Genomic DNA, 12241 nt, shown 5'->3' on the forward strand with positions numbered 1-12241 from the left:
CTTGATGAAATGTAGAAGTCAACGCGTACGATCAATTTCTGAAAACAGATTAGCGATAGCCTTTCCGGATCAAGCACACTTAGCGATGGGAGTTCCCTCACCTATATCATGATTTGATACTCGACACATCCACACAAACTATGCAGGAGTCTCTCAGACGGCAGTGGTGCCCTCTGCCTTCAAGGCGCATGATTGGTCAATATTTAGTGGCGTGTGCTAAAGAAGAGGCTGGGCTTCATTGGGTATAGCGGAGCCCCATAATGGCCAGGGGGCACCATTGCCGCCTGAGTCCCAACTGAGATAAGGCCAGCCACTGTAAGAGCACTTGCCCACGAGAATTTGGTTGTAGGCCATCGCAGGTCAATTAATCAAGGCCTAAGCCAGACGCTGTTAGATTATCATCTAATTAGTTTACAACTAGAATCTGAGGTCCTGTGAATTTGCCGCTGAAAAGTGCGGTTTGTGACGCGGTTTTGTGTGGCATTTCCACACGACCGGCCATGAAAATCTTCCCTTCCCCCCCCAACACCCTGTAATGCCAAGCGCACGTGACTCCCTTAGTCACGGCCAATCCCGCAATTTGTTCCTTTCGACATTGTTATCACTACCTTCAGCTATCTCTCTGCTTAAGGCTTGCCCAGAAACTATGCGCCCAGTCCGAAAGATCCGCTGCAGTAAAGACGACGTCATCTTCTGGCAGTACAGGGGGTCGGAGAATGAGATCCTGAAATTCTAGAATCAGAGGCGATCCATTCACGGCATATGATGAGGCGCCTTGCTGGATGGTGATGGTTGGTTGAGCAGTAGGAGCTGATTGTCCAGTGGGATTTGGCGAAGCGGCCTGATTTTGGGTAATCGTAATCGTTTGCATATTTGTCGGAACTGGGGGGTTGGGATTTGGGTGTGCTCTGGTAACCGGATGTGCAGGAGCCGGAGAAAGGCACCACTTTTCAATATATAGCCTCTTCTGCGGTGGCATTATTGAGATGATGATAACAATCCTCACATCGCCTCTAGAGTTGCTTAGCCACCATTGTGCGTCAATTCTCAGACGATCAAGCCCTTCAGAAAGTCCAGACTCGATAACAATAGTTGGCCAATCATCTTTCCAGTCTCGGGAGGCTGGTTTATATGCTGAATCGCCCTCCTTCGAGGAGTTAGGACGATTGAATTTGGTTCCGCCAATAGGAATAAAGGTTCTTTTCCGTAGGCCCATTCTATTCAGCTCCAATATAAGGTCCTCGGCTAGTGAGAGGTGCGCAATTTCGTGTTCCGCCGAGGGCATTAGTTTAATAATCAATAGGTCGATATCCGTGTGATGAGTTATCCGAGTATGCTTCCCTATCATGGCGCGCTTATTGTCTATCTCCGCAAGATCATCTTTTGTGACACCCCGAAAAACAAGGTACTGCTGATTCGAGCGACCGGCCATTAACTGAGTAGACTGTGACTTGATACGCCACTGTAGATTTCGGAGTCCTTTGTATTGATAGATTAGGACGTCTTTTAGTCCATCCATGGACGAAGTCTCTGCCAGCGATGTCTCTTTCGATGATGCACCCGTACCGGAGGATGACCGTGACATGGGTGCAGATGCATATAGGCCATCAGTAGGTCCGGCAAATGTAGCCATGTTGAGGTTCAAGGGCCAGAGCAGGCCGGAACGAATAATGAAGGAGCAGTGAGAGATGATGAACGCTTAATTAGAGTAGCCCTTCAGTGGAGAGGTAATGTGTGGATGCGGACGAGGATTGGCTTCCTGAGAGAAATAGCTTTAATTAGCGTAAGTTTTCAAAGGTGTGAGTGAAGTTCGAGCTAAGGGGCTATGCTTGAAAGGGAATGCCCCGGAAACTAGGACTAAAAATGGCAAAGCACGCTGAATTAGAAACGGCGCGCTAAATCCAAAGAGGTAGTCCCAGGTTCTCAAATTACAATCACAAAGAAAATTTACTTGGGATATCCAGCTGGTTACCATGTCTTGGCATGAACATTCCTCCCAAGGCATGGTAAGCGAGGCTTAGCCTAGTTAAGGCGAGGTGGTGGGTGGGTCCAAGGGCACGGATACATGGCTTCAAACGTATTCGCACATCGAAACGGCAATGAAGTGCATCATTGAAAGATCCCATTAAAGGTGAATTTGTTAAAGCACATGATTGAAATTCTATTAAATCGGCCAGCTCAATGACGGTACCTCGATTTTGGCGTGGAATACAGTAGCAGAGCAGCTAAAAATTAGGCAGCAGTGCTACCCGTGACAGTGGACTATCACTAATTACGGTCTACTGCAATAACCCATCTAGCAAAGGCGTAAGAAACCGACCCTATTCCATCCTTTGGAAAGAGAAATCCAGCACACTTTTGATGCTCATCATCTTCACGCGCGTCCGATATCATTCCATCCTTCCGATCCAGAACACACATGCGACAGGCGGATCCATAGCGGTCCGCTCAACCCAGTAATTTGCCCAAGTGATGGCACAAAGCGAGCCAGTGGCAGAGTCAATGGGCATATCCAGACGCCCGCTCACCCCTGAATGGAGCATAGAACTCGATGATTCTTTCGTCGCGCGGGTGATCGATGGCGAACTGCGGATGCTCTCCATGGGGCCGCCCGTCCGGACGATCTGGTTCATTGTGTGGTGTACACCGGAGGAACCGCATACCGACACCCTCAACCGGATCATGGATAACGCGCACCCGTCGCCGAAAGAGCGGTTCATTGAAGTTGGTGCCGACGAGGACGAGGTGCGGTACGGCTCGTGGTACCCCTCCACAGTCAGCGGCCACCACCAGTGGGGCCTATACGGGTACACGATGCGCCACGGTTCCTACGTCCAAGCGGCCTTCCTAACCGATGAGGAGTCCGACCGTGACTGGGCGCTGGCTGCCTGGCGGTCTCTACGTTATGCGGGGCCGGTCGGAGGAAATCGGTCTGCTGGGGGTGGACTGGGATAGAAAGATTCTCGTAACCAGGTCGTGCGGAAATGCCGCCAAAAACGGCGTTACAAACCACCGAAAATGGAGGTCACACTGCCGTCAGATTGTTTAAAAGAGTATTATCTAGAATTATTATGTAGAATGCCTTCTGAGATCTAAGATCCTCGAATGAGCGGTGAAGCTGAGGGCATCTCAGGAGATGCCTGGACTCAAATGATAAATATATCTCCACCCAACCTCCACAATTACAGGGAGATGCCGCAGAGGTGCGATGGCTGTTCCGTGTTCGCAGCACAGCATTGGATCGGAACAATTCATCTTCATGCAATTTGATATCTAGCAATTCCGGGTGCCTACCCTTTTCCGCACTCTTTCCCAGTATTTCCCACTATATACATACAATACGACTCTAGTTAGAGCGTGGGATATCCGATTCTGAAACAGTATAAAGTAATCAAAACGCCGTCGCTGTGCTTGCTTGAACCCAACCTGTTCATGACATTCGTTCCTTCCTTTTTCCAAGCATTCCTAGCCTGGAATATGTGCAAATCGGAGGTGCATTTCACACAATGCGTCTGTCATGAGGACGTCAACGAACCATGAGACATGCGTCTCGACCGCTCCAATGCGGCCTCCATACCGTATACGACTCATCCGCGCAGGCGGAAGAGCCGTTATATCCAAAAGGGCATGTCCAAGAAGAAGAAGAGACATGATTAACAACAATCCAACCACAACCCAGGACTCCGCGCGACGGCCATGTTAAGCCGAGACTTCACTTTCTGTTGTGTCTCTTCTTGCTGAAATGCCCAACCGATCCGAGAGGAGGTAGATGCTAAACCCGACGGCGGCTATCACGATGAAAAGGACGAGAACGATGATAAATATGACAATGTTCTGCTTCATGGCTGCGAGAGGGTCCGGAGAAGGACCTGGCTGACTTGTGGGGGAATCGCGGAGTGGGATGTGTTGGATACGAGATCTTTGGCGAGAAATATCGGTCGTATATCGGTCGTTAAATGGGTATTAGATGTTCAGGAGGCAACCGGTGTGTTGGAGTGGAGGTCAAGAAGCCTGACATGCAGTTAGTTCCTGCATCCTTGTGGAACCAGATAAGAGTTTAACTCACCAAGAGGAAATATAGCTTCGGATATCAGCCTTGAGGAACAGTACGGATATTCTGTTCGGAATTTGGGACCGCTGTGAGGGAATATGGGGAATATGGACAATACGACCGGAGGTGGTCGTTTCTGTGCGGTGACTGTGCTGCGAGGTTGGCAGGAGAGGATTGGATGGCTCAAACGCTGTGTCAAACAATAACTGTACAGAGTGGTGGTATGGTATGCGAGTGAAATATACAAAAGTCACAGCAGCAGCAACCTGCCGCCCGCGGGGAGGACTGAACAGTTAAAGGCTGAAAGTAGGAGGCAGATTAACAGTGAGGTTGGGCAAACAGATCAACATTTGGCTGGGCGACGTGTGGGGCGGGGGCTGGGGCCAGGGGTTGGGGGCCCAGCCACCAGATGTGTGGCTGGTGATGCGGGGTGCCATGTCACGTGCATATTGCTGACAGGGCCCCTCAGGCAAATGAGGCAATTAATTCAATATTGTTTGTTTACATAATCGTCACGATTAAATCGATCAAAAACCAGACATCCCTCCCTTTATTATCGTGAACCAAATAACTATAGAAAGTTACAAATAGGAAGTAAGTCTTTCTTCAGTTCGTATTCTCTTATGCTCTACTATATACTCTATAGCTTGGCCTCTACTCTCGGCCCTTCACCTTCGACTTCAGCAGCCAGCGTCCCTTCCGCTACTTCTTCGCCGTCCTCCGCTTCAGTTACCCAAGTGATTCGCCCTGTCCGATGTGCTCTCACCTCCAACTCCATCTTCATCTGCTGCACGACGCAGACGACATCGCCTTCCTTCACAATGTCTCCTTCGTCCACAAGCACCTCCACAAGCTTGCCCGGGAACGGGATGATGATGTGGGCCGGATTCTTGGGATTCCCCTTGCGCTGCGTGCTGGTCGTGGACCCGGCACTGGCCGTGGTGCTTTGAAGAGCCAGCTTATATGGCGTTGGCTTCGTCGCGCCGCTGGGTGTGTACATGATCTCTGCCGTCATTGCCGTCGGGAATTCATTTCGCAACACCTTGATGAGCTGGAGATGATTCGTCACGCTTGCGTTCGGATCATCGCGAGGGGCCAGGGTGAGGGACCAAGCATCGCCTTTGCGGAAGAGAACGCTCGTTTGGCCAAAAGATGCGCCCTGGGAGGATGAGTCGGCCAGAACTTGAAAGGTGCGAGGTGCGCGTGCGGTGATCGACTCTCCAGTCTGTAGAAGTTCCACCTGCGTGGCCTCCAGCCATCGAGTATCACACTTCCCAGCTAGGAAACTAGGGTGGGAGACGATACCCTTGAGTACATCAAGATTGGTTTTCACTCCTTCGATCCTCGTGTCGACGAGCGCCCTCTTGGCCTTGGCCACCACATCTTCCCATGACAGAGCTGTCACAATGATCTTCGCCAGCAGACTATCGAAATCGGTGCTGACCATTGCTGAATGGCCAGAAATCAGGTTGGTGTCGACTCGAATGCCATTTCCACTGGGGAAGTGGAACGACGAGATCTTCCCTATGCTGAGGGACCAATCGTTTTGAACGTTCTCCGCCGTGATGCGGAGCTGCACTGACCGAAGGGCAGGAGGTTCAGCCGGATTCTGCGTGGTTTGTGACATGAGCTCGGAAATTCTCGCTCCATGAGCCAACCGCAGCTGCAGCTTGACAATGTCATGGCTTGTGATCGACTCGGTTATGGTGTGTTCAACCTGCAACCTCGGATTGACTTCGAGGAAAAAGAACTCCTTCGTTTGAGGGTTCGCGAGGAATTCGAACGTCCCCAGTGACCGGTAGTTGATCTGAATCAACTAGTCAGCATTCAAGTGACCTACGAGGTATGTTTTCAAACTTACGCTTCTCGCCATGCTCACAGCAGACTCGATAACTCTCGCAACGAGTGCCCGGTCTGTTATCGAACTAGGCGCAATCTCCACTACCTTCTGATACCTCCTTTGTATGCTGCATTCCCGCTCCCAGAGATGTCGTACGTCCCCATTGCCATCGCCAACGATCTGAATCTCGATATGTCGGTATCCGTCAACTGCAGCTCGCTCAGCAAAGACTTGCTTCGAAGGGCTCTCTTCAATGGCTCGTCTAGCGGAACTCTCCAGCTCTTCTTCCGACCGAATCAGACGAATCCCTCGTCCACCGCCACCGTCCACGGCCTTGACCATGATGGGATAGCCACATTGGCTTGCGAATTTCTGGAGAACTTGTATGGAGTTTGTTGGGGTGGTCAATGCCGGTAGAGTTGGCACGTTGCCTATTTAAAATCAGCAATCGGATAGCAAAAGACATGGACAAGTCTCGCACATGCTGCTGCCAATTTCTTCGCTTCAAGCTTGTCGCCGGTGCGAAGCAAAATCTGGGCACCTGGCCCGATAACAAAAGCTCCTGTTTCCTGCTCGACTCGCCGTGCAAATTCCGCCGACTCCGACAAGAACCCGTATCCCGGGTGCACGGCTTCGATTCCATGGCTTTTGACAATTCCAATAATTTCCGCGATGTCCAGGTAGGATGCGGGAGAAGCGAGCTTTAAGGCATGGTCGGCCCCAACAGTGTGGGAGTTGTCCTCGCCGGAATATATCGCGAACGTTTCAAGTTCCAGTTCCCGTGCGCTGGATATGATTCTCGTAGCAATCTCGCCTCTAGGATATATCTCAGTCTCGTTTCATTTGTTTCATTCATGAGATGAGTCGACAGACCTGTTGGCAACAAGGAGGTTCTTAAATGGCCTCGAACTCATCTTCAAGGATTCGATATACGCGGGTTTACTTCTGGTTTTGGTAGAGGCACGTTACTTGGTGTCAGATATCACGTCTTAGCTTACCAGTCAACAGCTGTTAAAGGGAACTGTTCACTAAAATGGACGATATCCGAACTATGTATATCTTTAAGTATATTTGTAAACGCCGAATATCCTATGCTACTCTCCGAGCAAAACAATCCATGGTGGCTTGGTCCGGTTGAAAACGTGGGGTCATCGTGGGGCAGGAAGGGGCACCGAGGCATTGACGATTGATCTCCATAATACCCCAGCTTTACTCCCCGAGGTCCCCATACGTAGGTGACGGACAGTCGCCGCTAATACACAGCGAAATGTAAATGTTGTGATGGTGCTGTTCCTTGCAGCAGGTTTAGTATCTGAACGACTCTTGGGTTATCCGGGTTGCAATTGAAGATGGGTGCAGACGACAACTCCTCCAACGCGACAGCGCGTCTGTCGCAACTTTCTTCGCATATCTCTCCAAAGAACGCGGACGAGAGAGGTGCTGAACAACAGACGAAGACACGATCTCGACGAAAGAAGAATGTCGACAATACCCTCCCTCCCGACTACTCGGACATCCTGGGCCAGATCACCTCGCTCCAGAAGATGGCCCTCACGCCTGATCCCACGAATCGAGGGTACAGCCGACAAAAGCAAGCGGGCAAGCTCTGGGTGCGTGAGCGGGTGGAGCAATTGCTCGACGAAGGGTCATTCCGAGAGGTCGGGAGCGTGAGTGGGACGGTGGAGTGGAAGAAAATCGCCGCGGCGCGAGAGAAGCCGGTGTCATATGTCCCTTCGAACAACGTGCAAGGGTTTGGGAAGTTGAGAGGTCGGACGATCGTGTTCACTGCGGATGATTTCTCGATAAGAGCCGGGCATGCAGATGGAGCGTTGATGGATAAGACCGTGAGTATGATCCAACATTGACCGTCATATGGCCGCTGACAGTCAATAGTTGTACATGGAGAAGCTGGCCGTCGCCTTAAGACTGCCGATGGTCAAGCTTGTGGATGGATCGTCTGGTGGTGGATCCGTCACCACGATTCGCACGAACGGGTTCTCATATATTCCCCCGATGTCCGCCTTCCCCCCAGTAATCGAGCAATTGAACATGGGCATACCCAATCTGGGCGCCGTCCTAGGTCCTGCGATCGGTCTAGGCGCGGCTCGCGTCGTCGCATGCCACTTCTCCGTCATGGCGGCAGATATCGGCAGTTTATTCAACGCTGGGCCGAATGTCGTTGCGGGTAATTCCCCCGGTGCGTGAGTTTGCGATCACGATAGCTAACGAATCCAGGCGCCACATTCGAGGAAGGTCTCAGCTTCACGGAGTTGGGCGGCCCCGCGATGCACTGCACTAACGGGACCATCGACAACCTCGCTGCGAACGAAGCGGAATGTTTTGAGCAGATTCGAACCGTTCTGGAATACCTTCCAAACTCCGGCTTCAGCGCACCGCCATCGGTGCCCGTGGAGGACCCGGTAAATCGAAGCTGCCCAGACCTCCGGACCATCATCCCGAGAAAGCGGGAGCGAATGTATAATGCTCGAAAGATCATTACGTCTGTGGTCGATCAAGGCTCCTGGTTCGAGATTGGTTCTTTGTGGGGAACGACCGCGATATGCGGCTTAGCCAGGTTGGGAGGCTATCCGGTTGGGATCATCTCACTGAATTGCGAAGGTGAGTGTCGACGGCCGGCAAGGGGTTTTCATTTTGCTGATCAGTCACAGTGAACGCCGGCGCGCTGGATGCACTTGGCTCCCAGAAGCTCAATCGACACCTGAAGTTCCTTGATATTTTCAATATTCCTCTACTTCAGTTCGTGGACGTCCCGGGGTATGCGATCGGGACATCCGCCGAACGCACCGCGACCATGAGACACGGCGTAAACCTGGCCGTAACTTACTACTCCACGACGATCCCGATCTTCAACGTCGTGACGCGAAGAGCGTATGGCGTCGCGGGCGGGATCATGCTCGACTCCCGCGACCCTCGGCAAAGAGTCTGCTGGCCCAGCGGTGAATGGGGTAGCCTTCCGCTGCAGGGCGGCATCGACGTCGGCCATTCATTTGAGCTGAAGGAGATCGAGCGGAAGGAGGGCCTGGCGAAACGAAAGGAGCGGTACGATGAGCTGGACGAGGAATATCGGCGGCTGATGAATCCGGTGCGGACGGCGAACCATTTCGGGGCGGAGGAGATTATCGACCCGGCCGATACGCGCTATGTAGTGTGTACGTGGGCAAAGCACTACTACGATGAATTGCTCCCGATTCGTCTTATGGAACGGACTGGGGGGAAGATTCATCCTTCATTTGCATGAGCCGTCGGAATACTGTGATTAGATGATACCATGCCACCAATCGTATTCTGCAAGACTCATATTTGAATTTCATAAGCGTCGTCGTATTTATCGTTGGTTGTGTTGCCAGTATATTGCTGCTCAAAACCAGTCCCACCAGTTTCGTATGGCCTCTCAAAATCTGTAATTGTCCCACTCTGCATGCTTGAAACCATCAGGGATCCTTCAGAGCTGCTTTTCTTCACGACCATCCATATTTGCGGGAGATGGGGACGATGGAAAAGGTGGACTTTCTGCAGCGCTAGACTCATGCAGCCGCGTTCTTCCATTCGTACTCCTAAGCCACGGGCGGGCTTTATTCGGGGCTACGCCTGGAATTTGGCTGCTTCTCTTGGGAATGCTCTGCCTCAATGCAGATGGACTAGAGGGGGCAGGCCGATCTGGAGTGGAGGTTCTTTGCCAATATGAAGATACGAGTTCCCCCTCCTCCTTTGGAGTGGCATTTCGACTTTCCCAGTTAGCCGACCCAACTGACTGCTCGCGATCATCCAGCTCTCTCTGAGCGATGTCGTCCTCCGTCCGCCATTTGACTGGGCTTTCATCATAAGGGTCGAAGCCAACGCGACGTCTTGCCTCTGCACGGACACGTTGGCGATAAGCCGAGTCGTTCCCTGCGCCTACAGTGCTACTCTCACTGAGGAAGAAATTCAACAGTTCGTCGGTGATGGAGAGATGCGAAGTCTGTTGAAACTGCTGCAACGATGTGAGACGGATTAACAGCTCAAGAAGAGAAAGCGACGTGCGCAATGGGGGGAGGGATGGTGCACGAGCGAGAGTCTCGGGTGTAAGGGGAGCTGGTGTCATCGGAGTAGGGCTTCGTTGCCATCGCTCCATCTGACCTGAACCTGGTGTGGAATTCTCTAGGTGCAGATGAGAAAGAGCAGATGCCAGGGAGGGGTCTAATGACTGAGAACGAGATGTTGACCGAGTCCCGGGCTTGCGCCGCGTTTTAGCATTTTCGGTCAGTGGGGGGGATGACGGTATTGGGCTAGTTGAGGTGGCATCCTCGTTCGAGGGCTCTTCGTCGTCATCAGACCCAGAACTCTCGACAAACACCTCAAAAGCCATCCATTCTGGGTCAAGATTTGGGGGTAGGGACCATGGATCACCACTTCGGGGCAATTGTTGATGCCTCTCCTGGTCGTATTGATCAGACGTGCCCTCTAGATTTTGCGACTCGGGCTCGTAATCCTCCTCTTCAGACGAATAGGATTCCTGGGTGAGATTCAGGGGTAAGGCCAGTTCTTCCCCACCCTCTCCAGATGTCTGCCTATCCACCATACGTCGAGGCAATGCCGCATTAACATCCCGCTTTAGTAGCAGAACGGGGTTGTTGGCTTCTCCTTGTGAGCCGATATTCAGAATCTTGCCAGTGTCAGCGTAGAAAATCTTCGAGATCTCATGAATTGGCAGGAGGGTTCGAATGCCTGCCATAGCGACATCGCCAAATGGACCAGGTTGCGGCTGATCGTCTTCAAAGGTGTGAACTCGGTCATCGTCAAGGTCCTCGACTATTAGAAGCTGGTATGCGAACTCATGTGCTTGTTGTTCCGCAGGGATGGTATCTACACTCCTGTACGGGTGGCCGGTCGCTAATTCCGAGGACAGAACGCCGATATCACGGAGCGGAACCCGAAGCAGCCTCACCTTGGCTTTGTGTATGACTTCTTTCCACGTGGTTTCGCGAATGTTCTCCCTGTCCTGGGGTCGATTGGCATGGCCCGAGAAAAGCATGTACATGGAAAGGTGAAATGACGGTCCCACTTGGATCGCGTGTCCTGGAGTTATTGAATATTGAGTGTCTGCTGCCGTTAGGAAGGTGCTGGCTTGGAGTAACCGAGACGCTGAGACTGTGCGAGGCAAATCTGTTGAGAGGCTAGCGCCTGAGGTTGTGATAGCCAAGTTGATTAAGGGGACAGCATCCTCAATACGAGCCAACAGTCTCTTCATGTCATTGATGACCATTTTAATCTCCAGCTCGGCCTGCGTACGAGCGGAACTTCTCAACTTGCCGTCGCTCACGGCCTCCCCGTCGCTTGCAGCTTTCGAAAGTCTGATGCCCAGTGACTGAATGTCAAAACGCAATGATTTGGTCAATGAAACTGCGGATTCCAGTGACGTGTTTCCTCTTGCTGCGCTTGGTGTAGTTTTAGCATTGCTTAACAAATCCGAGGGTTTGCGGTCACATACATCAACTCAATCATGTCGATAGCGGGTGACAGGATCCGGATTTTGCTCTCCAAGCGGAGTTGGAGATCAGTGATTTCATCCTTGGTCGATCCTTCAACTGTCTTCAAAAGGCGAGAACATTGTTTGATTGCAAACCCGCTCGTGATGGTTATACCAGAGCTTCAACGGAGTCAGCCTGGGGTCCTCAAAGTGCTGACCTGAGTGAAGGCCGTCTCAAAAGCTTACCGAATGGCATAGTTCATCGCCTGCTGAGTGATCTGTAAGGGTCAGCACATGATTATCTTCGTACGTACACATGTTAGATGGGGGCCATTTTCAACAGCGGCTAGACAGTGAAGTAGAACCATCCATCGAACTGGGCGTCAGGGGTTGAAAGTGACTTTCTGGACAGAGGAGCACTCTGGGACTGCTCACCTTTGAAAGGAAGACTTCCATGATGTCACCAATCTCCGCATAGCGTAATAGGCTCGTCTAGTCTATGAGAAAATCGAGCGACAGGTACACATGAGGCCCGACAAGGGAATTATTCTATGGGTTTCAGGAGCCAGTGGAGAGAAGTGCTATGGTTTCGTGGAGTTGATATCATCAGTTTGTTGGATAGCAAACGCGAATCGCGTCTCGTCCCGCGAGTCATGACACATGCAAGTCGTCTTATTCAGGCAATAAGAATACAAGGCATCAAGGGCACTCATAGCACGTGACCAGATCCAATTAGTCATAATTATTGTCGCCTTACTGCCCTACTGCCTTAATGCCTTATACCCTCTTCCCTAGTTCTGCCTAACGTCTGCCCCACCAAATCGCAACGATGTAGAAAAGCCGTCGCAGAAGGCGATGGTCTCTCATTGAATTTTCCCCTGGC

General features: G+C 51.6%; 5 protein-coding genes across 5 annotated transcripts; 2 read left to right on the top strand and 3 right to left on the bottom strand.

Annotated features, from left to right (window-relative positions):
* Positions 1–610: 610 nt before the first annotated feature.
* P152DRAFT_406313 (uncharacterized protein) lies at positions 611–1348 on the bottom strand (the record flags this gene model as incomplete). The annotated part of the gene is made up of 1 exon (XM_033676867.1): positions 611–1348. One exon carries the CDS (start codon positions 1346–1348, stop codon positions 611–613), a length of 738 nt encoding a protein of 245 aa, XP_033529638.1.
* A 797-nt stretch (positions 1349–2145) lies between these two features.
* On the top strand, positions 2146–3236 carry P152DRAFT_257992 (uncharacterized protein). Its single transcript, XM_033674765.1, has 2 exons — positions 2146–2187; positions 2241–3236. Exon 2 carries the CDS (start codon positions 2473–2475, stop codon positions 2953–2955), a length of 483 nt encoding a protein of 160 aa, XP_033529639.1. The 5' UTR covers positions 2146–2187; positions 2241–2472; the 3' UTR covers positions 2956–3236.
* Positions 3237–4607: 1371 nt separating this feature from the next.
* Positions 4608–6967, bottom strand: P152DRAFT_425626 (uncharacterized protein). Its single transcript, XM_033677238.1, has 4 exons — positions 6765–6967; positions 6373–6707; positions 5913–6322; positions 4608–5858 (listed from the first exon to the last, which is right to left on the bottom strand). The coding sequence occupies exons 1-4, from the start codon at positions 6803–6805 to the stop codon at positions 4692–4694; spliced, it is 1953 nt and encodes a 650-aa protein (XP_033529640.1). The 5' UTR covers positions 6806–6967; the 3' UTR covers positions 4608–4691.
* A 163-nt stretch (positions 6968–7130) lies between these two features.
* Positions 7131–9204, top strand: P152DRAFT_485778 (propionyl-CoA carboxylase-like protein). The gene is made up of 4 exons (XM_033682065.1): positions 7131–7735; positions 7785–8076; positions 8127–8510; positions 8561–9204. The coding sequence occupies exons 1-4, from the start codon at positions 7241–7243 to the stop codon at positions 9148–9150; spliced, it is 1761 nt and encodes a 586-aa protein (XP_033529641.1). The 5' UTR covers positions 7131–7240; the 3' UTR covers positions 9151–9204.
* On the bottom strand, positions 9026–11961 carry P152DRAFT_444588 (Ran-binding-domain-containing protein). Its single transcript, XM_033677814.1, has 4 exons — positions 11794–11961; positions 11605–11636; positions 11380–11538; positions 9026–11326 (listed from the first exon to the last, which is right to left on the bottom strand). The coding sequence occupies exons 1-4, from the start codon at positions 11812–11814 to the stop codon at positions 9355–9357; spliced, it is 2184 nt and encodes a 727-aa protein (XP_033529642.1). The 5' UTR covers positions 11815–11961; the 3' UTR covers positions 9026–9354.
* Between the last annotated feature and the right edge of the window lie 280 nt (positions 11962–12241).

Source organism: Eremomyces bilateralis (assembly GCF_010015585.1).
Source record: "Eremomyces bilateralis CBS 781.70 unplaced genomic scaffold P152scaffold_45, whole genome shotgun sequence".
Classification (NCBI taxonomy): Eukaryota; Fungi; Ascomycota; class Dothideomycetes; order Eremomycetales; family Eremomycetaceae; genus Eremomyces; species Eremomyces bilateralis.

Excerpts from the sequence above, each read along its gene's own strand:
- P152DRAFT_257992 (XM_033674765.1), top strand. The coding sequence starts at position 2,473 with ATGGCACAAAGCGAGCCAGTGGCAGAGTCAATGGGCATATCCAGACGC.
- P152DRAFT_425626 (XM_033677238.1), bottom strand. The coding sequence starts at position 6,805 with ATGAGTTCGAGGCCATTTAAGAACCTCCTTGTTGCCAACAG. Across the intron at positions 6,323-6,372 it reads GAAGAAATTGGCAGCAGCAT|GCAACGTGCCAACTCTACCG; the intron begins GTGCGAGACTTG and ends GATTTTAAATAG. Across the intron at positions 5,859-5,912 it reads CTGTGAGCATGGCGAGAAGC|ATCAACTACCGGTCACTGGG; the intron begins GTAAGTTTGAAA and ends TAGTTGATTCAG.
- P152DRAFT_485778 (XM_033682065.1), top strand. The coding sequence starts at position 7,241 with ATGGGTGCAGACGACAACTCCTCCAACGCGACAGCGCGTCTGTCGCAA. Across the intron at positions 8,077-8,126 it reads TGGGCCGAATGTCGTTGCGG|GCGCCACATTCGAGGAAGGT; the intron begins GTAATTCCCCCG and ends TAACGAATCCAG. Across the intron at positions 8,511-8,560 it reads CATCTCACTGAATTGCGAAG|TGAACGCCGGCGCGCTGGAT; the intron begins GTGAGTGTCGAC and ends GATCAGTCACAG.
- P152DRAFT_444588 (XM_033677814.1), bottom strand. The coding sequence starts at position 11,814 with ATGGAAGTCTTCCTTTCAAAG. Across the intron at positions 11,637-11,793 it reads TGGAAGTCTTCCTTTCAAAG|ATCACTCAGCAGGCGATGAA; the intron begins GTGAGCAGTCCC and ends TGACCCTTACAG. Across the intron at positions 11,327-11,379 it reads ATCGACATGATTGAGTTGAT|CGCAGCAAGAGGAAACACGT; the intron begins GTATGTGACCGC and ends AACTACACCAAG.